This window comes from Aphelocoma coerulescens, chromosome 3 (assembly GCF_041296385.1).
Source record: "Aphelocoma coerulescens isolate FSJ_1873_10779 chromosome 3, UR_Acoe_1.0, whole genome shotgun sequence".
Taxonomy (NCBI): Eukaryota; Metazoa; Chordata; class Aves; order Passeriformes; family Corvidae; genus Aphelocoma; species Aphelocoma coerulescens.
Genome location: NC_091016.1, coordinates 23,933,883 through 23,961,789, shown reverse-complemented (window position 1 = coordinate 23,961,789; position 27,907 = coordinate 23,933,883). Strand labels below are relative to the sequence as shown.

The following is a 27,907-nucleotide window of genomic DNA, read 5'->3' as shown; positions in this document are numbered from 1 at the left end:
CCCTCGGCTGCCATCCAGTGGGAACCATTCGCAATTACACCTTCGCTCCTCCAAGGGCCCATCCGGGGCCAAAAGCCTTCCTCCACCTTCCCCTTCTCCAGCCGAATTACCATCATTCTGCTCAACACTGCTCGGTACAAAGGGGAGAGAAGACCTCTGGATCTGATGGGAAAGTGACAGTCACTGTGGCTACTCCGAACCCAGCAACAGGCACAATGGCTGAGCTAGAAAACCAACCTGACACTGAACCACTGCCAACTCTACAAGAAGAAATACTGGAAGTGTAAGTCAGCTCACTCAGTAGAAGGAACAGGAGAAGGAAGCAGATGAGGCAGGCTACTCCAAAGCAAGGCCAGCATGAGAGCAGTAGAATGAGGTGGTCACTACTCAGGAAGGAAGAAAAGGAAGAACTTGTAAACGAGACAGTAACCAAAAAATTCCTATCCCTGAGGGAGCTGCGAGATACCCGTGAAGATTTCAGCCATAATCCAGGTGAGTATGCTGTTCCCATGTTGGGATAACAGGGCCAGTAGCCTGAAAAGAGAGAGTAAGGAAGCCAGAGGGCTAGGATCCCTTTCTAGGGAAGGGGGCATTGACAACAGAATTGGGAAAGGAGCACAAGTCCTCAGCCTCTAGAGGCAACTCCTCCCAGGTGTGAAGGGAAGGAATCCCTTTAAGGAATACATTACATGTCACCCAGGCAAATGGACTGATTCAGACTGCACAGAACAGAGTGAAGCCAGCCTTTGGAAAGATTGACAGATACAACGAACTTCTAAAGGCTACATGGAATGCAGTGGGTGCTGGGATATTCAAACACTGGGATACACATCTAGCTAAGGTCACTTGGCTACTCAGTACTATGGGATCTGCCAATCAAACTAACCCTGCCCAATCAAAACTCTTACGTACAACAGAAAGATAAAAATATGCTGGGGAACACAGTCTATGTTATTCCTGCCTCAGGCAAAAGCAAACCCATTTGTGGAACTGCTTTTGCTAAAGGACCTGGATGCACCTGGGGAAGTCTGAAGTGTACCTCAAGGGGATTTGATTCTGGGTGAGAACAGCCAATGGTTTGAATTGTATGATGTTAATTGCTATATAACATTGTATGGCATCACTACTATGGATGCTATATGTCATATCAATGGTATTGCAATAAAAATTAGCCAGATTAATGACAACTTAATTTTGATGAATCTGGCAAAGTGCAGTGATGATATAACATGATAAGCACAGCAGTGATAGAACCAGAACTGGTTTCAGCATGCAGCAATGCCAACAGCACACACCACCTCTCCTGCCCTAGAGAACTACTATAACAGATGGAGCCCACAGTCATGGACTAAATGAACTCAATGGACATCTTAGAGGGACCTGGTTGAAAACCTCAACTCCACAAATTAGGGGTCCTTGTTGCCTCACCTAATGGCCTTGTGCTGCCTCTGGTAAGCTCCCCCATCTCTGAGGCTAAAAGTCAGCCCTGCCATTAACTCAACTCTTAGTACGCTGTAACCATGAAAGAAACAGCAGGGTACAGCTGCTCTGTGAAGTATCCAGTTACCACTGCTCAACTTGGTGGTGTTAATAAATGAATGAACAGTGATTACATGGCTTCAGGGTAATTGTACCCACAGGTGTAGTTAATTTCTATTAATATTTATTGAGGTATAAAGACTTGTCCTCCACCTAAAGGTAAGGGTCTAGAAGGAGCAGTTACATACTACTTCAAGGCAAGACAGGTTGCTAAGGCCCTCAAATTAAGGCTAAAATATTTATATCATCTTAGATTAAAATCAGTCCGAGCAATGTGACAAGGAGTTCAGTAGCTCTTACCTAAAGCCACATATTCTCCATCTTCCATATTTTTTACAGTAATCACATCCTTTTCATATTCCAGATACTCTAAGAACATTTTCACAGACAATACATCATCCTTCTCATCAGTCAACTGAGTGGTAGTTGGAGTATTTTCTTTCTTGTAGTTCTCCAGTAAAGTTTCAAGCCTATGAAAATCTTTTTCTTCAAGACGAAGCAGTTTAGCTAAGTCCTTAAAAGTAAAAATTTAAAAAATCTCAAGACTTACACATGCAGATGGGTTTCCAAAACATAACAAAAACTAAAAAAAGTCAAAAGAATCAAAATTTTTATTTTTGAACGCTAAAAATGTCTTTGAGAAGGGCCAAAATGGTTGAATATTCTCCAAATAAGTTATTCACATAGCTCAAATGAAGAGCTTGTCTAACTTCCTTTTTAAGGACCAGAACAGATACATTTCCCATTTTAGAGCCTGCTCATAGCATAACAATCATCCACCAAGTATACAAACTTATAAAATACCAGTATGGTTTTGTAAATATATAAGCAGCTTTACAAATTATAGCAAAAGCAAGCCAAATTATGCTGCTATAAAAGCATCAAAAGTTTTAACTTCTACAGGTTCCAAAATACCCTTCAAAACCAAAGTTAAGAACACGCTACGTACTTTGGATAAAGGACTGAAAACAGGAGATTGTGGTTTTATTTTCACTTCTATCTCAACTTCATGTGACTCCTAAACAATGTTAGGTAGATAAATTATGAGGCTGGAGGGAAGATATTATAAACAATTACTTCATTAAAAGTTCCAGGCCACAAAAATGGGTAACTTGCTTACGTACTTACTTTATCCGAGGCTTTGAAAATGAGTTTTTATGCTTAAATAATCACTGGATTTTAAAAGACAGTTGAATTTTGGATTTACTCACATTATCTGAAGGTGAAGTCTCTTTCTGTGTGCTTTGGGAATTTAGTTTGCTAACCAGTTCATAAAGATGTAACAGCTTTAACTTGTTTGCACAGAACTGCAGCAGTCCTTCATCCACACACTCCAGCTCTGAGGAGAAATGAAACTGCATTTGAACATGTAGCCTGGAATACTGAAACATGTACAGCACTGGACGATTTCTGAAACTCACTGTAATTTTTTGATGCACTGCTGCTTGCAATGATTACATTCAATTCAGAGCAGCATAAAAGAGGAATTCTTTTTACAAGAGGTATTAAAGAAAGTTATCAGGCTTGTTTTTAAACTGGAGGTTGACAATGTGGAACTGAACAAAGACAAATCTATTGTCTTTTCCTGGTTTAAGATCAAACCAGAGATTGTCAAAAATTGAGATACAGTTCCTATTTTCTTTCATCAAGAATAACAAACTGTAATATTTTATTCATTGCAACAACACTTCAAGCATATTCCTTGCATCTGAAGAAGGCTTGATAACTATCGATATGAATTAAATTTCATCTCAGCAAGACACTGACTTCTGCATTTTTGCAATCTTAGTCTCAGAAATTTCATGTATCTATTGACATTCAAATTCCAGTAACAATTAAAGCAAACAGAATATAGGAAACTACCACCAACATGTCCAGAAAAACCCTTTTATTCCAACTTATTAGTCATTAAAGAAAGCTTTTTTGAGGGATCCTAGAAGGACCTTTCTATACAAAAGATTCCTCTGAATACATAATTTTCACCTGAAATTGCTTCTAAACATGATTTTCACCTACAACCCCTTAAATACTTTTGATACATTGCTATTAAAATCCTACCAAAAAAAGAGAAAAACACAGGGAGCTTGTCACAGAGCCACTTGACCTTGAATTCACAACCACAGCATTCACAGAGCCCAGGATCTCCTGCATATTATGTTTTACCTATTAGACAGAATGGAGGAATATGACACTACTCTTGTGAAATTAGAAGGCTGGAACATTAGTCAAGTTTGTTGTATATTCTGACTGTGGGGAAATAATGTTATGTTTGACAACAAGAGATTAATGATGAAAAACACACCAAGAAACCATAGTCTCCATCAACTTCTCCTCAGTGTTAAAAAGCATGTTTCTGTTTTCCTTTGGACATTTTAGGAGTTCCAACAGAAATGGATAATACTACTGATTTAGAATGCCAAACCAAAATTAGGTAGAGAACTGCATGTGCAAAGGTCTCAATCTCCCCTACATACTTCAAGAAAACAATAAAAAAAACCTACCACTGATAGAAATGAAGGAGAGATTTCTTCTCAAGCATTTGAAACTACAAGAATATGTTGTCACATTCTCAACTGAGGCAGGAGGAGGGACACAGCTTTTCCAATGGACAAATGGTTTATTCAGCACTTGCAAACAACAGTGGTAGGGACTTCTTGACTGCTATTGCTAAAGCCTCATCTTCTAACTAGGCAATATGAATCCAGTGATAACAACAACAACAACAACAAAGCAGACTTCTGTTGCTGAGAAATTCCAGCACATGCAAAGGAAGTGGCAGGCACATACTTCTCCACTCTAATTCTCAATACCCAGCTGGGTCTCTAAAATGGGTCAAGCACAAAGTTTGCCCAGTTTAGAAAGATACAAACGTATGATTTCAAAGAAACAATCTTGTAGACTTTCAGCAACAAGATTTTGAATTGGCAATGACATTCCCTGACACAGGCTCTGAAACCTCTAGTAAAACATGAAGTATTTGCTAAACTTCAGCAAAATTTACAAAAAAAAAAAAAAAAAAAAAACAACAACAAACAAAACCAAACCAACTAGACATCTGGTCACACCTCAGACCCTCAGTGATACGGATTTTGTGCTTCAACTACATTAAAATTCACAGACCATACCACATCCTTACTTCCTTCCTTAAAGAGAGAATAAATTAAAATATCTACAGGCAAAAGCCTATGAACCTTCTTTCTAAAGGAAGCTTTTACAGGACACAAGTACCCAGAGCAGTTGTTGTTGGGTTTGTTTCGTTGGGTTTGTTAAAAATATATCATTACAAGTTACTAAGCACACAGCAAGCACAGCCAAGCATACTTACTAGCAAGCTATTTGCAGTCTGCATTAAATAAAGACACGGTAAAGCAACATCCTGTGATATCTGGTATCAAAACTAAGCTGACCAAGTGCAGTCTTCCTGTGGAACAGAACATTTCTACAATAGTCTTACAGCACTGCAGACCAAGTGCAAATGCCTCTCCATATTTGCAAAATCCACCTACCCTGTTTTTTTAAATTATCCATTAATGTCTGAGTGATGTTTGTGAGAGATGAAAGTGGCACACGTTCACTTGTCAGTATACTTTCCAAAGCCTGTTAAGCAGATATTCAAGAGAATTAAATATTCACTTAATCTTATTGTACAAACATGGAAGTTAAGGCAACAATAGCACAACTTTGACCACAATTTTTCATCTGTATTTCACCTTCACTTATACCTGTGGCATAATTTCTTCCTACAGAAAAGTCTTCTCTCTTTTTATTATTCATGGATGATGCCTTGGAGAAGTCACAAGTCAAAGTTAATTCTAGTCAATATATTGTAAAAAAACTACCCAGAAAAAAACACACAGAAACCCTAAACAGCTCAATTATTTGCTTCAAGTAAATATAGGAAAAAAAGAATAACCATATTTTGAAATATTTAGCACTCTGGTAATGCAGTACTTTTTTTCTAATATTAAAGTATACTCTAAATCTTCACCTGTTTTTTTGTAGCAGGGTATTTGATATCAAGTATTAATTCCTTTGCTTCAGCTTCAATTAAATCTGCAAACAAAGACAATCACAATTTCAATTCATATTTCTCAAATGCCTTCTGAAGAGCAAGTCAACTTGCACCACAGTTAAAGTGCATATGGGTTCATGACATAAAGATGAAGATACTGTTACAGAAGCTGCCAAAAAAGCTTGGGGAAATGAAACAAACTAACAGAAACCCCGAGCTACTTAAAGATCATAACTAATAGCACATAGAACTGCCAGAATGCACCATGATCATACTTGTGATTGCACTCTTACAGGACAGATAATCCAAGAGCCCTTTGATAACACACAATCTTTAGATATTATACAGGGGAACCTACCTGGATCTGAGGTTTTAGCTTTGAGTAAAGCATTTAACTTCTTCACTAGATGCATATCCTTTGCTCGTTCACTCTTTTTATCACTGAAGGAAAAGAATTTTTAACTGTATGAGTGAAGAGAACTAAAAGCAATGATTCAATTAAACTGTATTTTTAAAATTATTTATGCTGCTTTAAGGTAACATCACAATAATGAAAATCAAGTTAATCCATACAAACCAATGACACTATTACAGAGTACTATTCAGCTTGAAAAGGAACACCAAGATTACCCTCTCCAACTGTTTCCAAAAACAATAATGAAATTAGTAACACAGAACATAGAATGTCCTTACCTCAGTGCTAAATGGAAAGGTACATGGACAGTTTTTACACTCCCAGAGACTGGATCAACAAGGCAGATCTGGTAAGTCTGGGGCTGCCATCCCTGACTGGTCACATTGTTTAGACCCATTATTTTATAACCAGGATACAACAACCTGAAACCAACAAAAAACAAGCCTTTATGCAGAATAACAAAATTAGCAACCTCCCCTTTCCACACATTAAATAAAAGGGTAAAAAGTATTACAAAGCGAAGGCTTAATAACTGCTAAACACCTTTATCAGAAAAGACTGTAGGTTGATGAAATATGACTAAGTTCCCATCTCTAGAACAACAAGCTGCATTCAGTAGAAACACTGGGCAGCACAAGAAGGGCTTGCCAGCACCACTAGCACTTTTACCCTGGCATAGCCACATATCACTGTATTGCAGCAGCACAGCCACCATGCCTACCTGCTACCTGTTTCTTACCTACAGTATTTCCCCACATTGAAGGCTCCAACCCGAGGCCCTTGCTGCGTACTCCACACTTCCAGAATACCTCTTCTTGGAGCATAGATCACAAGGAACTGAGCTACCCTGCTTGGACCCTGTGCATTTCCAAAAGGAGAAGAATCCATCTTCTCAGTTTCCCTCTCCTGAAGGTCCTCTACAGTCTGTATCCAACCAACTTCTGCGTCACGGTATCCTTTGTAAGAGAAGACAGAAGTTCATTAGTGTGCAGAAATTAACACAGGATTAGTGCATCAAGCTGTAATCTTAAGATTTGTTTCAAATTGTGCAACTCCTGACTCCTGGAAAGAGTCCATTGACTTGGAGCAGGGCCCACCAAATAGTGGCCAAACACAGCCCTTGACAAAGCTTTGGGGAGGAACAAATTCTTCTGAAGAAGATACAAAAAAACCCCAAGACACATCAGGTCAATACTCTGGACATTACAACAATGCAAGAAATTGAGGAGTTCCTTGTTGGGCAGTCATCATGATGAAATGAGAATCTAACAAGCTGTGTATCTTCTTACTGATTTTTCAAAGTGTTTATCTTCTCAGCAGAATTAAAGAGGGTACTAGAGCTTATCAAGAGAAAGAACCTTGGAGAATAAAGCTAAAGTTCTTCCAAAAAAATTGTTAGGTCAAAAGCTTTCTGTTGGGAAACAGTCTGTGAAGAAAAACAATTCAGAAAAATCTATGGCATTCAAAACAGACCAAATTTTAACTGTAAGCCATGTATTCCAGGAATTTGCAGCAATACCCTTATGGACTTTATATTACACCTGACTTTGGTTTATAATGAAGCAATGTAGTAAAATATTTGAAATCATAAGTCTCAACAAAAGCCCCAGTGTTTTGAAGAATATTATTTGTTATCCTAATATCACTACCATACCTTTCCACATGCGAACTGCAAGTCCTCTTGTAACATCCAGCAAAATAACCCTTCCAAATTCATCTGTCACTGCTGCTAAAGTGTTACATGGAGAAAGACATATCCTCTCACCATGGCGACGGGAGTCGGGAAGTCCAAACCTGAAAAAATAATAAGCAAAACCACTAGACACATCCTTTTCTTCAGAAATAGTTACATTTTCTTATAAGGATTAAGATTTCTTTTTTTTTAAGATAACAGAAGGTATGGGTAAAGTTAAGAGCAAATTATGAAAAAGGTTCTTGTGCTATCTACCGAGATGTATCACAGCTCTGCCTAAGTGCTACTGAAAAAGCAAAGTTCAGAAAGTAGGATAAGTGATTGCCTTGTCATGCACTGTCAGGCAACGACTGTACAGTAACAGTGAACCCACACACTGGAAGGGAAAGATGAATAATTATTTGCTTCAGATTATTTCCTTAATTATTTCATTATTCAGAATGATAAACTGAAAAGAAACAAAGCTTAAAACAAATGACCTGCAAACTATCACTACTGCTTAAAGTCACATGTTCATCAATTCAAAATAATCTAAATAATTAAAAACACAAGAGATCTAAAGCAACTGACAAACTTACCTCACTGCCAATGGAGTTGCAGGTTCCACTTTTGGTTTCTGCTTTTGGACAGGTTCTTCTTCATGCTTACTCTTCCAACCAAGCCAGCCACTTGCAACAGAAAAACATGTAAGAAGAATTACACTAATGGTCCTAAAAATGCTCAAAATATTATGAAGCCACTACTAAAAAATATATATATTTTTTTTATTACCTGGCAGCATTAAATAATGCTGAAGTCAGTTTGCTTGCAACTGCTAAGGCAACGTGAGACAACAGTGGCTGTGAGCTACCCTGAAAGAAAGGAATACAGTGCTTAGAAAGTCAAGAAATAGTCAGCTGTGAACCACCCTGAAATGAAGGAACAAAGCCTTTAGAAAGCCAAGAAATAGTTCTTACACTGAACTCAACTGCAGAATAGTTTTCAGGCCTCCTATGGACTTTCAGCTCAGAAAGCATAGCTTTAAGACTGCAAAATTTTAATTCATTGCCCCCAGAAAAGCCATTCTGACATCTCTTTACAATTTCAAAATCCTCCTGCAAGTCACTGGTAGCTCAGTATGTTTGTCTGCAACAGAAGTTAAAAAAACCCTGTGTATGATCTATCACAGAGTTAGCTGGTGTACAGCTTTGGCATCCTTGCAAATAACCATGTAAGCAGTTTTTTCACAAACATTTTGGAAGAGCAAGTACAAAAGTAAAAATTCCAATTCTAGCATTTTCAATTAACTTTCAATCCTGATAAGGGCAGCACACACGTAGGGTCTGAAGGTACAAGACACAGCTACGATGACATCCTTTTCCTCCCATACAACAGAAAATGATGTAAATATGCCACATGTGAAGCATAAATTGCAATTTTCTCCTACAAGAAATCACTACAATGTACTCAGGTCATGGTTGCACACAATCAAAGGCCAAAGACCTCAAAAAATCCTTAAGATGCATTGTTCACACAATACCAACCTAATTTTTCAAAAACAGTTAAGTTACTTAATAGGCAATAAATTAACAAATTTTAAAAAATTACTTGACTGTCCCATTCACTGTAAGATAGAAAGTAAAATTTCTCATTTGCAGGAAGCCATGCTAGACATTACTATCACATGCACTCCAAACCATTCCAGTTTCAGAAGATCAAGAGGGGGAAATGTCAGCATAAAATGAACATAAGAGTACTTCAGAAACACTCATATAGAAAAAAGAAGGATTAATTACTCAAAGTTTCAGCAAGTCAGCTTTGCAGTACATACCTCCAGGGCAAAAAAGAACCCAGTGAAAGGATTGGCTCCAACAGTAACATACTGGGACATGGCAGGTGGACTGTTTTTTATAGCTGCATTATATCCTCCTATATTGGAGGCAGTCTTCATTTGATCAAAAGGACACAGTGTCATGATGCCTAACAAAAACATTAAAGTGAATGTCTTACACATTCAGAACAAAGGCATGCAATTGCTCCAAAAGCATAAATATACTCCTGCCTTCTTGACTGACCAGCCAACATTCAGGGGAAAGGGAAGAGGAACAGCTTTAACCACAGAAATGCTAAACAACGTGTCAGAAACAACCTAATGGCCTTGGGTTAATTATAAAGCACATCTGGTTTGTTGAGAAGAAAAAAAAATCAGCAGAGTTGAGCAGCAAAAATACATGTACCAAGCCCACTTCACCTGCCTTGATAGCAGCCTTCTGACCTCTTAGCTGTTTTTGTAGAAAGGGTGGAAGAGAAACTAAGCTTACTGTCCCTCAGATATACCTCTCTGACAAGAACTGAGGCTTCTGCAAATTCCTGAAGGGTAAAAGTCTTTGAGAGCCTACAAGTCAATTTGTCCTCTTTGGAAAGGAACCATCTCAAATTCAATTTTCCTTACGTGCTAGACTCAGGGAACACCCCCACCAGTCTTAACCTGCCTGCCAGACAGTTCTTTCACCTGATAGAAATGGAAAAAACTGCATCTGATCTGATCTCTCTCAGCTGTTTCGCCCCAAGCAACAAAGAACAAGTCAGTTACAGCTGTAAGATGGAAGGCTCAATCAGACTAGAAAAGAAAGTAAAATATATTTTTGATAATGGTTAATGAGCTAATTCATTATGACAACCTTCTCTCACTATTTCTATTCAACTGGTATCACTAAGTGCTCTCAACCCGAATTTAACTGCACAAAAACATTACTTCACTTTTTTAAGTACTTGAAATTAAACAGAAATGCTTACCAATACTAGCATGGTCAACAATCGTATCCACATCTTGTAAACCCCATTTCTTATAAGCTAATGGTGGAGGCTGAACATTCTCATTGCCAGATGCTGCAGCTGACAAAAGTTGATAAAGCACAAAAAAATTTCTACTGAGTCAAAGACAAAGGAATAGCATAACAGAGAGGGGAAAAAAACACCTGATGCAATCTGAAGCCACAAAATAACCTGGTTTTAAGTTAACATGCATTGAAACATCTGTTAAAATGGCCTTTTGAAATATTTACTGTCACCAAATAAAAACATTTTAAAAAATTAACTGAATAAAACCGCACAGGCTATTCCATCATAACTACATTTTGCACTTGCAGATAGTGAATTCACTAGCTATTTATGGTATAATATCCTGTACAATTTAAAAAAGCTACTACAATTTATTTCTGTGGTTTGGGCATGTTTAAGTGGAAACTTCTCCACCCAAGTATTTGCAAAGTCAGCACACACTAGATATGTAACAGTGGGAGGTAAGAACAGTGGTAAAACTAAACCAGTGAGTGAAACTTTCAAAATATCTATTACCCCAAACATAGATGATCAAGAATGAAGGAAGACACAACACTCCAGCTGCAGATACTGCAACAAGCTTTAAGTCCTTCTCAACACCTATCACACAGTACTGCCACATAATTCTCTTCTACCCCCTGGAAACTGAGCTTGTTTCCAAATTAGAGTATGAACAGGCACTGTACTAAAGAAACAGGATAAAAGTCTGCACAAGCAAACAAGGTACCAAAAGCTCTTAGACATTTACACAAACAGCAGTGACCACCACTGCCATCATCACAGCTTTATCACTTCCCATAAAGTCTTTATTGGGAAGAAGAGCATTCCACTGACAGTGACATGCTAAGAAGCACCTTAGCAGTATGCAGTGGCTTAATGCCAGTGGGCAGCTGACCACCACACAGCAGCTCACTCACTCACTCCTGTGGGATGGGGAAGAGAGTCAGAATAGTAAAAGTGAGAACACTTGTGGGTTGAGATAATGACAGCATGCAAACAAAGCCAAATAATGAACTTTCTTCACTACTTCACATCAGCAGGCAGGTACAGGCAGATATTTAGCTACTTCCAGGAATGCAGAGCTTCATCACATGTAACAGTTACTTGGGAAGTCAAATGCCATAACTCTGAAGATTGCCCCTTCCTCCTTTTCTCCTCCCAGCTTTTATTTCCAGGAATATCATCATACAGCACAGGATATCTCTTTGATCAGTTGGGGTCAGCTGTCCCAGCTGTGTCCCTCCCAATTTCTGGTGAACCCCCAGCCTGCTCACTGTCAGGGCAATGTGAGAAACCAAAAAAGCCTTGACACTGTGTAAGCACAGCTCCACAGCAGCTAAAACATCAGCACGCCATCAGTGCTGTTTTCATCACAAATCCAAAACACAGCCCCATATCAGCTACTAGAAAAAAATTAACTCTATCCCAGCCAAAACCAGTGTAAAGTATTATGGTGAGCATGTAGAGGACAGTCAATACTACTTGGACAATTTGGGCTCTGAGAACATTTTCTGTAAAGGAAGAAATGTCCCTGAACGCAGTAGGTGTCAATATATCTATGAACAAGCAAGGAAGATCTAAATTCCACCTTGATTTGATATTTAACCACAGTAAATGTCATGAAAAATAAAGAACTATTAAGAGATAGAAAAAGAAACATTTCCTCTTACACGTACCTCTTGCTACCTGATTGCGACACGCACGAAGGGACTGGAAGAGGCTGAAGCCATCAATTGTCACAATTGCTGCTGGGTACAAGATACTTAGTTCTTCATTCTGGGGAAAAAAATGAGAAGGAGACAAAAAATAGATCACTCCTACTGTTGTAACAGCTTCTTTTCTGGCTTTTTATACTATTAACTACACAAAGATGAGGATTACATCCAGGGAGTTAATATATTAAAAAGCCACAGCCAACAGACTAAGGCAGAACTACAGAAATTCAGTATTAAACTGTCCCAAAAATTATTTTAGCCACACAGTTTTATATTTTTATTTTCTTTTAATAACTTGTTTGCTTAATGTATCTTATGGCTTAGGAAGAAAATACATAAGTTACAGCAGCTTTTGAAGGCCACAGAAAAACAGGTTCATCTAGAATGCCAATACCATGGTTTTAGGAAGCCAAATTCTGAAACTGGATTAGTGCCTGCCTAAATTACCACTTGGGCACATAAATGCTAATCTGGTGATACAAATTCAAGACTCAAATTCCTTAATGCTCCTGTATTTCAAAACTGATCCCAAAAATGTCATGCTATATCACATGAGTATTGGTACAAAGGAAACGTGGAAATTTCTGTGATTTTGTTAAGTTTTTTGCATAAAGCTCGCCACCTCAGCCAAAAGCAAGGAAAGCTGCCTTTTTTACTAAATAGTCTGAGTTCTGCAGGAAATACTCATAATGACATGCAGGTTCCTAGCCTTATAAATATTCTTTTAATTTCCAGCTATCTCCTCTGTCAAATAATTAAAATAAGTTCTTATGAATGAGTATGAATAGTTTTTGGCACCTGTCAAGTTACATTTTCTTCCTTCATCGATGCATTATCATATTTTGTGCACACAAATGAATAAACAGAAGATGAATGAAGCATTCCTTTGCAAACAGAGAAAAATAGAACAAATCTACAGAGCTAATACTCCAAAAAATAAAACGACATTCTGAATCCTCAAACTATACAGGCATGTATACATCTAGAACAAGAAATCAAGAGTCTCTTGTTCTAAAGAATTGTCCATCCCATCAAAAACTGGTAAAGGACACAGAGGATTCACAGAGAAGACTCCCTTCCATACCCCATAACACTGGCACTTCGCTTTTGAAATAATCTGACAAAACCTGTTCTGTGACACCAGGATGCCTGGGAATCTCATAGGTTCTGCACTTTAGCTGTAGGACAGGATCTTCATTCAAAAGCTGTGCAAGAAGCAGTACTCCACTCTAGAAGAGAAAGGATAAGAAGCATGAACATGTCTGTCCCTTCTCTTAGGGAAGGCCAAAAGCACAGTCTGCAGAGACCAAATTTAAAACACACAGATGTTTATGACAAGAGCACCCTTGTCCTGCCCTGCTCAGAAACACACCTCAGTGTAAAACCGAACGTAGCCAGAGGTGAAGCCAACCACGATACACGTCCAGTCAGGGCGGCCTGTGGAGCTCCTGTTTCACAAAGACACACTCAAGTTAAAATCAAATCCCATTCTAAGCTAGAGACACAGCAAAGTGCCATGTAAGGAGACTAGTGATGCATATACATCCTTACCTCTTCTGACTGGCCAATGGAATACACAATACGCTACTCACGCATTCACTACAAACAGAAACAGAAAATTAACGCTTTTCCCTAGCTGTGAAATTTTACTCCACACAAGAGATCTTGCCATGTCAGCACTTTGAAAGTTTTAGTCATTTATTAATGCAGCCCACCATATATCAAATTCACAGTAAGAATCAACAAAAATCCCTTCATTTTAAAGACATTTTCCACAAGTTCAAGAGTGCCCAAACAGACTGCATCAGTGCTTTTTGTACCTTGTTAATGCTGTCTTTCATAAATCACAGGCTGATTATTCTGTCAGTACTGTTCAGCAGATTCAAGTTAAATTTCATGTACCTAAAGGTCAAATTTTTTTTCTGATCTATAATGATATGCCATGAACAACCACTTTAAAAAAAAAAAGAGCCAAATGAACCATACATATCAAAATAAATTTTTGAAATATGCAATTAGGTAGATTTTATATCCACTGCTATTCAATAACTTATAATTTGACAGCATTTGAATATGGTCTTCCCAGTTAATGCAATAACTGAGCATGCTCAGTGACAGGCAAAGTATGCAGAAGGCAAGCAGATGAGCAGGCTTCAATATCTCAAATCAAAAGTTATTTAACTGTTACCATGACACAAAGTTTTACACTGTCTGGGGAAACAGAAGCAGTACAAAGGTTTTACGAGCCAGCATATAATTCAAGATGACATCCCAAACAGCACTTAAAGCATAAATGCCAGCAGTACTGTTTATTATTTACATTTCAGGTCACCCCCATTTCCCAAAGAGTGACTAAATAAGCAGGGTAGACAATTAGAGAAGGAAAGCTTTCTAAATGCAAGGTTGAGATGAACTGCAATTTCATTACATTCTCAAAGCAATATTAAATATCTCTGTGACATCTCATCTTCCAATAGCAAAGCTTAGCCACCACAGAACATTCTCAGTTGAAGGCAACTTTGGGAAAAGGAAAAAAAAAACAAAAACCAACCAAAAAAAGTTAAGTCTTTTGACAATCTGACAGAAATTAACATATTTACACCTCCACAGAATAATAATTCAATTTGTATTGAATATAAGTGCACCTATCTAAAGAGAGCTACCTGTTTCATATGACAGTGTCCCTCAGGGCTGTAACAGTAGCAAGAAACAAACCCTCAAACAGAATTTCTCTTCTTTTTTTTTTTTTTTTTTTTTTAATAAAAGATGTCAGGGTCATTTCAAATGCATGGTAGCAGCAGTTTTAAAAAAGAATTATGATTTTTACAGATTGGAGAGAAGCTGATGAAGTCAACACCTCCTGCAGCAAGCAGAAGGTTGAAGGCAATAGGGAGCTTGTTCAAAGGCAGACAGCAACTCAAGGCTGCAAATGCAACAGCAAAGTGCAAAATCTTATTCCATATGGGAGATACAAAAAAGCATCTGCCTGGTTATTTGAGGACAGATGAAGCAAAAATACTGTATAAATACCAAATGTATGACCAAAGCAAATTTTCCAAGTCCCTAAGTGACTTAGAGCCCAAAACCATATTTTGATCAGAGAGATGACTTTATATTTGTTTGAGGTTTTGAATATGAAGAGAAGCATTTATAGAACAACTCCATACAATTCCAAGTACAACATTCCTTAAGAAAATTTCATCTCTACTATAAAAGCAGATTTTTCAAGAGTACTAATTTGTGTAATTTGTCTAAATTACACACAAATACAGTGATTTGCCGAGAACCCTTCTTTTCATTTCCAAGAACTTGTCCTGTGACACCACACCGCGCACAGGAATGAGCTTTGCAGATACTGTTTCTCATCACTCATGTCACTCTATTTCCAACAGTGATACACGTAAGACCACGAATGCACTCAGATGGAAGGAAAAAGAGTACAAGTAAAAAGCCTATGTTACTAATTGCTAAACATGAAAATATTATCTTAATCACAGCTGCATTTCAACACCTACCCTTCTTCAACATTCAGAGAGCCACTCCAGCCAACAGCATATTGCATTTCCTCCTTTCCCTTGTCACTGTGCTTCCATTTAGCTGCCATGAAGAATAAAGACACCATCTATAAAACTCCAGTGTTTTGCATCTCACAAATGTAGTTCTATTTCTCATTCTTCTCTTTGGTACAATACATCCTACCACACTTAGATTAAGTGCCAATTACAAACCTTGAAGATCATAAAAATAAAAAGACATTCTTAGGGACTTTTCTTAAGAACTCATATGCTTTCTTAGAAATTTACATGGAACAACACACTACTAAAATTCTGAAATACCGAGTTTTGTTTAAAAATATTTATACAGTAATCCATAGAATTTTAAAAGGTTCAATTCAGGAAACAGGGATACCTTTAAAAGTTTCCAGAGCCCTACTTTAGAGTAAAATACAAAGCCACCCATTGTTCAAGATGGTATTCACCCACTGTTCAAGAATTTTCTATCAAAGGTGGAAATTTCAAGAACAATTCACGTTAATACTCCTTTCTCCAAGTGATACTGGCTCAGGTCATTTTTTAAGGGAAAAGGAAACTAAGGTCAAGCATTTCTTAATGGCTAAAACCAATACAAAAGTTTTGGTTTTCCTACTGAGAAAAAATAATGTCAAAAAAAATGTCTGAGCATTTTAAAACTATTGGGTAGTTATAACACATACAAATATGACTCGGGGGATAAACAGAGGGAGTGGGGCAAACAAACCTTGTTCTGGTTACCATAAAGTGTCCTGGCATAAACACTCTGCGGAATGGATACTTACGCACTAAAAAGACAGCTTTCTGTTCATTAGCTATTACCATCAGGTCATTGGTTGGTGACAAGGACAACACACAGTCCTGAAGCCAGTAATTCCTCTGGTTCTTGGAATTAGATTCCTCTTCTTCCTGCAGGTAAAGCTTTAGTCAATGTATGCAAGAATTTTTAGGCACAGCAGAACTTGCAAGACTGATGAGAACAATCTGGCTTGCCCTCCATACCAGTGCTGAATGGACATTTTATTACTGACCACATCACTTCAGCTCCAACTTGCATGAAAAGCCCTGAGAAATGCATCAGCCTTGCACTAATTGTGTGTTTACAAAACAGAAAACAAAGAAGTACTCATCACTAGCTCTACTCAAAATCATCTCCTTTCAAAGACACACTAGGAGAATGAGACTTAAAGTTTTAAAATCATTGATGAGAGAGTGCAGAGAATCTCTGTAGTTATTCTCATTGCAATCCATACTCAAAATGAACAATTTATCCAAGCTCATACATTGACCAGCATTAAGTAAATACATGCACATATCAAGAAGGCAACTAAGTTGGTATTCACATGGCAATAGGTATCAGGTACCTTTCCACAAAGTAGCTTCACAATGAAACAATTCCAAACAAAATGGTGCCAAGTTTTAAGGGTATAAAGATGGGTAAATAAAAACTTAGATACTATCCTCATGTATAAAAGCAAAACAATTACATCTTTTTTTGCTTGGGACAACAAGCCAAATATTTTATTGCAGCACTAAGTAGCTCTTGCTAATCACAGTTCAAAGTCAGGAAGTAACAGCCTTTCAGTGAACTGCTGCAAAGTCTGAGAGTTGATACTCCTGGTTAGTTAAGATCCATCCTCTTATCCAATCGCAGCTACACACTTTCCCTTGTCCACAGACTCCATTTCCACTTCCATATCCAACCCTACTTCCTCTTAGCTCTCCAAAGTATTACTTCATCCTCTCATATCTCAAAGCAGCTATGCACAAATAAAAAACCCAACAGCTTCAGTGTGATCATTTTCTGATTCATTCTATTTATTCTATTACAGTAATGTTGCATCCGCTTCAAAACATGCACATTTACTCCCAGCAGAAAAATAAACACCAATCTGTAGGAAGAATTTGCACATCATGCTCTTAATCAGCTATTGTATTTATTTCCTTTCATAAGCTTGTACCATAGAAATGGCCACTGTGCACATAAAGATACTTTGTATATCCGTGATAAAGTCTACATCAGCACACTACAAACGTTCTGTTAACTACCATTGTCCACACCGTCTCTTAATTTGTGTAAGAGAACCTATTTTCATGTGACTTTTGTTTATTGATGGATGCCAAATTCTATAGCAACAATTTTTCCCTATTTACTGGCATTTTTCAAGACTTTACAAAAAGGCAGTGAAGTTGGCTGAGATACTCATGACAATTTTAACTACTCATGACAGAGGTAAATGTATCATGCAAAAACACGTAAGCAAAAGCCAAAGAAAAGCCTTGTATTGATTTTTAATGTCATGATTTTCAGACTGAGGAAAAAGAAACAGAAATTAAACTCTTGTCTAAAGAAAAATGAATTACAACAGTATTTCAGACAAAATTTTAAATTATCTGTAAACACAAACAAAGAACTTGAAATATAAAGACATAAAACGTGGCTATCTTATATTAGCTACAAAAATAAGCTAAGGTTAAAAACAGGAAAAGCACTGAACTTTTCAAAACAAACTACTTAAAGGGGAAAGACAGAATGATTAAAATCTGTATTTAAGAAAAGACATCATCATGCCTACAAAATAACTAATCAGATCTATTAAAGGACACCTTATAAAAAAAAACAGAACTTTTTTTTTCAATGCCTTCTCAGAAATTGCTATGTTCCATGAAATAGGTACTTGTACAGGGCACAAATAATTCCAAGAAACAATGAATTTTTCACCAACTATAATGCAAATCAAAGCTTTAACAAGGGAATTCATTGTTATATTTTACTAATAATTCTCAGCTCTGTGCTGGACTCACACACTCATTTTGCTGTGTGTTTAGACACACAGACTCCTGTATTTATATGCTCCCACACAGAACAACCCCTTTGCTGTGTATGACAGCAAACCCTTTCTGAAGAGTTTGGCCTGGAATCACTGGTAACTTTAGAGGAAAACCAGTAAGTAGAGGATGCGAGAAGGGTGTGAACCACCTGGCAGAAGAGTGTGACATTTTAAAGCAAAGAGTGAATAACTGAACTATTTCAATTTAGAAATGCCTGCTGGTTCTATCAAATTACAACAAAAGTAGAAAATCAAGTATTTGTTCCCCTCATTCAGGAAGTTATAAACATTACAGCACATCTAAAAAAGACATGGCCTGAAAAACACACTCATTTCATGGCAATTACAGTGGAGCTGAGTACCCATCCTATTTTAAAGGTTTTATACCCCTGTCATTTGTGACAGTGTCAGTGATTCATCTCTGGGAGACACCATGCTCATTTCAATTTGTCTGTCACCTCAGCTGAAAAATCTGTTTCTCTGCTGTACAGTCACAAGGATACTGCCCAACAACTTGGGCACCCTTCCTACACACTGAGAAAAAGACAGCAGATAAGGGGTTTGTTACCAAGGTGATGTCTGGATTCCTCAGAGCTCTTAAAGGGAATTAATAAACTAATTCTGCTGAGATGATTCATTCAGGTGCAAAGGATTTCTACAAGCAGCTTCACTGACATCTCATCAAGTCAGCTGGTAGCTGGAAGGCTCAGCCTTACAAACAATTAACAGACCAGCCCTGCTACTCTTAGTCGAAGGAGCTGGTGCAGAGGAATGCTTTTCCCCTTTTAAAGAGCAACTGTGCTGTTCCATCCCACACAGGTAGTTTAAACTCTCCTGTAACACCATCCACATATCACAACATAAAAGGAGCACTAGTGATCCTTAGGAGGATGCCTATGCCAGTAATTCATGATTCAGGACTTTTTAATTTATATTAATTTGCGTTAATTATACCTTCACTGCTATGCCCTATTTCTGGCTAGCTATAGGACAAAAAAGATGCCCTCAGCTGCAGCAGCACAGAAAGATGTGGGTATACTCCAGTGAGAAAAACACTACAGAACACAAGAATATGAGCAATTATCACAATAGGTAACATCCAAGCTATATTTAGAAAAAAATTACAGGAGCAAGGGACAAACAAGCAGTCACATTTAAAACAGAGGTCTAGACCTCTCTTGCCCAGGTGACAATTACAGAGGAGGAAAAAAACAAAACACCACACACACAAATTAGTGGAAAAGTCTTCCATGATAGGGAAGTTAGCAATACACATACACACATGAACTTACAGGTTCTTGTAATTCTGCTTCATCCCAAGCTCCCCAGCCACCATCTTCCCAGCTTGTTGATCTGCCTGCTTTAAGTGAAAAAAGACTTGTCAGAGGAATACAGCATAGGCAACGAAACAATCATTTTCCTTTCCCCACTAATGAATTACAGTTTTTTTATGGCAGATGCTAAAGGAGTTCTACTGAAAGAACCCTGAAGTGTCTTATTTATCTGTATTATATTTACTTCAATTTCTGACACTATGGAAGAGCAATAACAGAAGATGTACCCTATGTACAAAGTGGAAACAGGTTTAACAACACCTGTGTCACATTAATTCTGGCAGCCTGCATCCAGGACTCTGTACAAGTTTCACCTTACAGTGCCTGAGACAACAGCCACTGATCACTGAACAGGGCCTTTGTCCACTAGAACAAATTATCCAAGCAAATTTGTCTTTTCCCAGGTTCTCACAGAAATTCAAGAGACCCAAGATACATCCATAGTTTTATATAGTAAGAAGGCATAAGGAAGGAAGGCAAAAACTTTCCACTTGGCAAAAACTCTCCAGCAGGCAGAGACATAAAACCTCACTGCAAAACCTAAGCCTTAGCTTGATTTATGGAATTATTACTACTCCAAAGACAAGAAAAGCCACATCTTGCACATTTTAGGCAGCTACAAAGGAAGAAGAGAGAGTCTCCCTCCAAGCCCTCAGAACTTTCTGCATTTGCCCCCGATGCTTTACTAAGACAACCTGTAACACACCACAAGAACCACATATGCACAAGTAAAGCATCTTCCCTTCTATAATGTGGATTAACATCCAGTTTAAGTCAATTACAGGATCAGCCACTAGCAACCAAAGTTCATTTCAAAAGGAAACTATAGTACACAGAAATTCATCTGTGACCACAAAGCATCTGAGCCCAGAATAATGCAGATCCCACAAGCACCAGCAAAGCAAAAGCTGAAGGTTTGGCCTCCGAGGAGAAAAGGAGCACAAGGACCTTGGTCATTCACATCTTTGCAAGACAACAGAGAGGAAAATGAATGAGACACCGATCAGTTTCAATTACGTCATTCAGAAACCTCAGAGTAACCACAAGCTCACAAAATACCTCAAACACCTAAGAAAACAGAGGTTCATAGAGACAAGCCTACTTCTTAGTTGTAAGAGGGAATGTAGAAGCCATTTTTTTCACCTAAAAATACAGAACTTGATATCAAGTTAAAAGCCACAGGCATTTAGTAGTAGCAGATGTACAATTCTCAAACACCACCACCACTGGGACCATCAATAAATCAATAAACATCATTGTAGTTCAGTAGAAAAGCCAAGGACTGACTTCCATCCAAGCATGCACTGGAGTGAAATCTGAAGCAGTAACATCAATAAGATTTCAAGAGTTTTCCAAGGATTTCTTTCAAGTTTTTCCATTAACTGTTGCTGTCATGGCAAATTTGACCTTAAGAAGAAGTTTAAACATAATGTCTCAAATGAGTTTAAATTTAGTTTTAAGCAAGATTCTGCCATTTTCAATGGTCAAACGGTACAGACAAGAAGGTTTGTATCAAGAACAATTTTATTTGGTCTAAAAACTTGTAGTTGTGTTACCACCAAGCAAGGAAAGGCTGAACAACAAAACAGAAATCTGTAATCTCTGTCTAGGCAGATTTTAAATCTGCTTCTATATGACTAAGGAAGACAAAACCTTTGAAAAAAATATTTTAGTTTAAGACACAAGCTCTCCCCCAATGCTGTTGAGAAGGTATTTTAGGAGACTGTAGAAGACAAGATGCCCATTCCATTTTACCTCTGTAAAATGGAAGGGTCTGTACCATCTGCAAAATGGGCAAGTCAGCCAGTTTTACTGCATCATCATCATCAATACAGATATAACTGCAGTTATTTCAGACATAACTATATAAGCAACAAGCTTCCAAGGGTCACAGTCTCATCTTGTATTTGAGGTTGAAAATTTTCCAGCATAAAAACATACAAAGGAAAATTGTGGCAAATACTGTTGAATATAGTAACCACAAGAACAAAACAGTAGCTAACTTCAATGTTTAGATTAAGATAGCTAATAAAACTCTACTTCTGTTTGCATTTTATTATCTCAAAAGACAAAAAAATCTTCCTATAAAATTCATGGAGAAAAGAAATCTGTCCACGTGCCACAGTCCAGAGAAAAACATAACCATATCCAAGAAACACAGCTGGGGCCAATGCCTTCCCTACAGCACAGAGCAGACCAACCTTCCCAAGAAACCTCAGCCACTTCAATTCTGAGACTGAACACCCACAACATAAAACCGCAGCTGTGAGGATTCTTGCTGCCTCTGTGAATAGCTACAATTTCATGGTAGTTGTCATCTTGCTGGGATGATACTAGATAAATGAAAAAAAGATGGGAAAATGATGTAATGGTGAGTCACCATTCCACTGACGAAACCTGCAGAGATCTTTTGGAACTGTGGCCTGCTCTGCAAAGGCAGCACCTTCTCCAGCTTACAAGGGTTTACAAGCTTGCTCCTTCATATCCCTTCTCCACATTGTATAAACCATCCCAGGATGCACTATCATATGTATTTCTCAAGCCCCTGCATCCATCTTGCCTTTCTTCCACATACTGTTCCCTTTTTTAAAAAGAAATGAAATTAAAGTGGTTTTTTTATTCACATTATTATTTAGACATTTCACCTATGCCATGAATAGTGAAGCGAGGCCTTAAACAATAGACAACAACCTCTGGAACAATGGACAGAGAAGGCACAGAGGAGATACTGTCAAAAAGTAACTCAAAGCATCAGTTATTCACCTGTGCCAATGAACAAAGTATTCCATGGAGGAGGTCAGCTTGCACAGCCCAGCCTTTCCCACCCACCAGCAGTTGGCCCAGTGAGAGTCCAAGTCCACTGAGTCCAAGATCTGTTACGAAGAACATTTTAAGAAATACCCCACCATTTCCTTTAGTAACATTACAGATCAGAACTAGCAACTGTGGAATGTAACACATTATCTAGTAACCAATACCTAAGCAAGCCCTAAACAGTTGCAACATGATCATTTTTTCCAGTCCCTCTTTGGGGAAGGGTGGGGGGTGGGGGGTAGGGGGTAGAAATCAAACTTTCCTGCAAAATCTCTATTTCCATTCAACTTTATCTCTGACTAGTAGTAGATGTCTTAAAAACAGTTCTTCTTACTTGGATAAAGCAGCAGCAATATTCCAGATTTTGCTTTACTGAGGAGATTGCAAAAATAAAAGTTCATCTACTGGATTTACACGAACCACTTAATTCTTTATTTGAAGCATACAGCATCAGCACATTTGAAACTTTAGAGCTGGTTTAAATGCTGCACATGTGCAACACTGGTGTTAATGCACAAGAAAATTCATTTAAGCACATTTATCATAAACATAATACCCACAAGAACAATTTTTATTTATAAGCATGTTTTGTTTAAAAGACAAGAAGAGAGGAGAGAGAAAAAATAGCAACAGATCTAGACCACTGAGGTCTAACTGGCGTTTAATAGGTCAAATTCACTACGAAAGGTATTTTTACTCACTTCCCAAATTACAGAATACACATCTGAGCACACAGAACTGCCAGTGTCCTACCTTCCAGAGCAGCACGATGACCTGGGGCAGGCAGCTGGAGCCTTTCCTTCCTGCCCTCACATTTATGTTCCAAGTCCATGCAGGAGGTTATTTGAGGATGTGCTTGGACACATGCAATGAATTCCCATCCATGCTTTAAGAATATAAAACAATAAAAGGTAATAATGCAAGAAATGACTGCTCAAGTGTGAGAGTTGCAGATTTTTTTTTTCCAGGCACGTTTACTGCAATTCTGATATCACTGGACTGCATAATTTTGGAAGAAACAGAAGCAGTTTCTTTTCTCTTCAGGCCAAGGAATTTTAGAAATAGCTTAGAATCTTCCTGCTATTCAGGAATCATAGGCCATTTATTCCCAAAGTTCCTCCAACGTGAGGACTCACAAATACATTAGGCTATTTTGCCAACATTACTAGGAAGCCTCTCTTGAGACTAGTTATATATTTGTTCTCTCTTCTCACTTCAGATATCCTTAAGTGGGGAAAAAAACCCCAAAAGCACTCAAACTAGGTTAGTTTCCTAATCAAAAAAATAACCACTTAAGCATTTTTCTTCCTTAAGGTGGTCAAAATTGCTTTCAACAAAGTAAAAAATGACTAAATTAAAAACAATCCAGATAAAAATAAACATAGATTTTTTAAAGTAATACTGCAAAGTTCTATGGCTTACAGTTGTAACTTAACCCCAAAAACAAAATTTGAAATACCAGAGGGAAAAAAATCCAAAGCCCATAGGAAACAAATGAAACAGATTACATACAAAACATAGTATTCCACACTTTTTTCAGGTGCAAGCAGTGCCTTAAGTTAGAGTAAGAAAGAATGAAGCCTGTGCAGCAAAGGAGTTGTTAAAGCAGCAAAAAACTCAGGTGAGAAGATAGTTTGGATGAAGTACTCTGACACCATTCTCTCATGTATGCTGAGAGCATGTCATTTACTCTTCCCCGTATCTGAGATATTAACTACTACAGATGTAACCCAATTCAGGCAGAGAGTATATTTTAATGACATTTTACATGAAAACTGAAAGAAAAGAATACTGAACATAAATAATACAATCTGGAAAGGGAGGATCTGATTAAAGAAGCAATGAAAAAGAATTTGTCAGAAGAGTATTCAACAGGAATATAACTGATTCAATAAGGCTGATACAGAAACAGTTAACAACCCTAATGCTAAATGCAGTCTAGAATTTCATTCCATAATGTATTTTTTTCTTTGTAACCTTATTGGCAACTCAAATAAAAAGCCTGGCCTTCTGTATTTCTGAATTAAGTCAGCTGATTCAGATAAAGCAGAGTGTACAACTCCAGAAATGCTGGAGCCAGGAACTGGGCTGAAGAGCACTTTTCAGGCTGCTGTCAATGCAACAAGGCTGGATTTTGGAAAGGAGTTTCTCTGACAAGCTTAAGCCATCACTTCTACTGTAAAAAGAAGCAGGAAAGTGACACCTCATAATTCTGAGCAAACTCTCAGGTGAGGGGTCAATCTTTTTCTTCCCCTGAATAAGAACAAACTCACTATCATAAACGGAGGTATCATTGCTTGGGAACTCTCAAGGCCAAGTTTAGGTTTGCTGGCTTTTTTTCCTTATTAATTTCCTAACCAGATATAAACACACCTGGGAACTAAAAATATCTGCAAACCAAGAAAGCACTGATTTTTCTGTTTCACCTTAACACCCCCAAAGTTTATCTGGCAGCAGTCCTACCTAGCTATGTCACTGAATTGCTGTCACCAAGCCTATAAAATGTTTTAAAACACTGTTCAAGCTGTGAGTGTATTGGAAGAACAGAGACACACAGAGGTCTAAATATACTGCAGTTAAATTCTTCAATTTGTAAAGATTATAGAAAATGTTATCTGCCTTGCTCTATTTTCTGCTCTTTTCAGGTAAACATCCAATAATTAATTTCCTAATGCTAAAATTCTGTCATGCCTGCAAAGCTTTATCACATACTGCAAATAAGATGGATTTTCATTCATATGCATGTCTTTATTTTAGAGAGGTGTTTAACAGAGTTAACTGTTACAACTGTTTTCTGATCCAGACAACAGCAGCCCAAAAACTCTTCAACACAGCAAGATGTCAAATTAAATGTGATGCAAACACTTCCTATTCCCAGTACTTGCACAGTTAAAACAGCAGTTTTCAGAGCCACTTAGACACCACTAGGCCCAGGCTCTGCAGAGGACTCATTAGCAGCATTACTTTTCTCAAGACTCTTAAATTCTTGTGCTTGTTTAAGTCCTGCTCATTAAAATATGAAAAAGCACTCAAACCTTTTTCTTTTCTAAAGAATAAAGATACAGCAACTCCATATGAAGCATTTTTAACCAATTTACTCTGTAATGCCAGGTTTATTTACTTAAAGCATGTGAGGCAAGACCCAGCCCAACACCTGTTATTCTAATATGGACAATACAAAGTAGCTATATTTTGCTTCATGGCAGATCAATGGTCAGCTCAAGCAGTCCATGAACATTTCTTAAATTATTTCAGCATGGCATCAGTACCAATTTTAACAGATGATTGCATAACACAAGAATGAAGCACACAAACCCTTCCTTCCAGTGTTTATTGACTGAGCAGGAAACAGGCACCCACAGAACTGACTTCACACAAGGTTCAGAGGAGGAGGACACCTCTCTTTTCCTCCTCAGTTTACCAGACAAGTGTATCCTTTGCTCAAACAAGACAACCTGTTGGGCTACAGGAAAAACTTAAGTGAAGTTGTTCTTTATAGGATGCTTTCCATTATCCTGTTCTACTATTGAATGTGTTTAAATGCTTACCTGTACAAAGAAAGGGAAAAAAAAAAATTAAGTCCCCTTGGAATGAAAATACAGATTTTTTTTAATTTACTCACACCTGTATTTTTAATATATGCAACACTTTGCTAAGCCTTTTCAAGTTAAATTTGAAATTGACAACCTAGATTAACTTTTATATAAATGAAATACACTATGTTAAATACAAGGTGATGAGTTACAGGTTTTTTTTCTCAAACTAAAGACATCTAACTTCAAAACTGAATTAAAGTCACAGTATCACACTGTGATTTAGAAATGTATACTGCTTGCGTTTTCAGAAGCAAACAAATTATTTTCATTTCAAATGTTACTGCAAAAATGCTTTTACACTAATCACCCTAAATTTTATTGCAGCAAATACACTCACAGAAAACATTTTGGCTAGTTTTGTTATAATCAAAATAGGGCCAAAATTAAAACAGCATAAAAAACTTCTTTGCTCTATAACTAAGAAACCAAAAAAGACAAGGCCTACAGCCTCCACTAAAAACCCTAAGCCTCATGCACTGAAGATCCCAGAGGCATCTTTTCAAAAATATTTGTTATCCAAAACCTGACAGGAGTTCTTGAAAATTCTACTAAACACCTGAAACATTAAGCTATGACTAAAATAATTTGTTAACTCAAATGTGCTTTGTTAAATTAAAACATTTAATACATATTTATTTTTCTAAGGTAGTCATCGTTTTTCATTTAACTACGACCTTTATATACTAGCAAGAGTTTTCATACAAATGAAGCATAGCTTTAAAAAAAAGAAAGTCAATGAAAGGTGCTCATCCTCAGGTAAAAATGAAATAATACTTAAGAGTTTTGACATGTGTTTGCTGGTATTTATAGAATTGTTTCTATGAAAATAAACACAGCTTAAGTTTAGAACTAAAGTTTGATTTGATAGCAAATTAACATCTTCTCTGTTGAACTTATTAGTAAAAAAACCTAGTCTTTATTTTTCTCCCTACTGAGTAAAAATATAAAAGCAGATTAAAATCCGAGGTTTTAAACATTCAACCTTATTAAACTACTGTTTTAAAACAGTGCATTCTGTCAACAGAAGAGTTTTTACCAAAGCATTCCCTGATAAAAAGCATTTATTTATACCTTGCTAGTTAAAAATATTTGCCTTGGCTCTTTGTGCCATAGAAGCACATTATACACTTAAAAAACAAATAAAACCAAGAAAAACTTGGTTGGTTTTTCTTTCCTCAGTGCACAACACGAGAAGCAGAGATTTGTTGCGTGTTCTCACACTTTCTCCCTTGAACTTTATTGACAGCAAAGAATTCTTACATGTGAACAGTGTAACAGTCAAGGGACACAACAACAACCCAAGAAAAAAGGGAGCAACTTTGGACTGCCACGCAACAAGTCACTTTTTTACGAAGAGAAATGAGTGGATTAGTGTGTAGGTGAAAAAAGCAAAGGAAGAGAGAATGAAAAACGGAGTTAAGTATTTCCAAGGACTGTGGGTGACCAAGAGACAGGCAGTAACTGCAGGATCCAGACCCTCTCATCTCAGCCCGAGTTACAAAACAGCCCTGCAGCTTGGCTGCTTAGCTGTCAGGGCACAAAGCAGCAGCAAAGCAGAACGGAAGGAACAAGCCTAAGAGGAAAACAATCTCCTGTTCCACACAGCCA

General features: G+C 37.5%; 1 protein-coding gene across 4 annotated transcripts in view; it reads right to left on the bottom strand.

Annotated features, from left to right (window-relative positions):
- RAB3GAP2 (RAB3 GTPase activating non-catalytic protein subunit 2) overlaps positions 1-27,907 on the bottom strand; it is a 43,725-nt gene that overhangs the window by 13,634 nt on the left and 2,184 nt on the right. Inside the window, exons 2-20 of one of the 4 annotated variants that reach the window (XM_069009500.1) lie at positions 19,848-19,915; positions 16,510-16,633; positions 15,710-15,791; positions 13,746-13,793; positions 13,567-13,642; positions 13,322-13,423; positions 12,156-12,255; positions 10,435-10,533; positions 9,470-9,618; positions 8,431-8,510; positions 8,238-8,327; positions 7,621-7,760; positions 6,706-6,922; positions 6,245-6,388; positions 5,910-5,992; positions 5,528-5,592; positions 5,046-5,136; positions 2,751-2,878; positions 1,840-2,053 (exon numbers count right to left, since the gene is read on the bottom strand). In XM_069009500.1, the coding sequence (XP_068865601.1) occupies positions 1,840-2,053; positions 2,751-2,878; positions 5,046-5,136; positions 5,528-5,592; positions 5,910-5,992; positions 6,245-6,388; positions 6,706-6,922; positions 7,621-7,760; positions 8,238-8,327; positions 8,431-8,510; positions 9,470-9,618; positions 10,435-10,533; positions 12,156-12,255; positions 13,322-13,423; positions 13,567-13,642; positions 13,746-13,793; positions 15,710-15,791; positions 16,510-16,633; positions 19,848-19,915 (2,100 nt within the window). Of the gene's footprint in view, positions 1-1,839; positions 2,054-2,750; positions 2,879-5,045; positions 5,137-5,527; positions 5,593-5,909; positions 5,993-6,244; positions 6,389-6,705; positions 6,923-7,620; positions 7,761-8,237; positions 8,328-8,430; positions 8,511-9,469; positions 9,619-10,434; positions 10,534-12,155; positions 12,256-13,278; positions 13,424-13,566; positions 13,643-13,745; positions 13,794-15,709; positions 15,792-16,509; positions 16,634-19,847; positions 19,916-27,907 lie in introns of those variants that run through there. The other 3 variants (XM_069009502.1, XM_069009501.1, XM_069009503.1) reach the window with 3 other exon arrangements.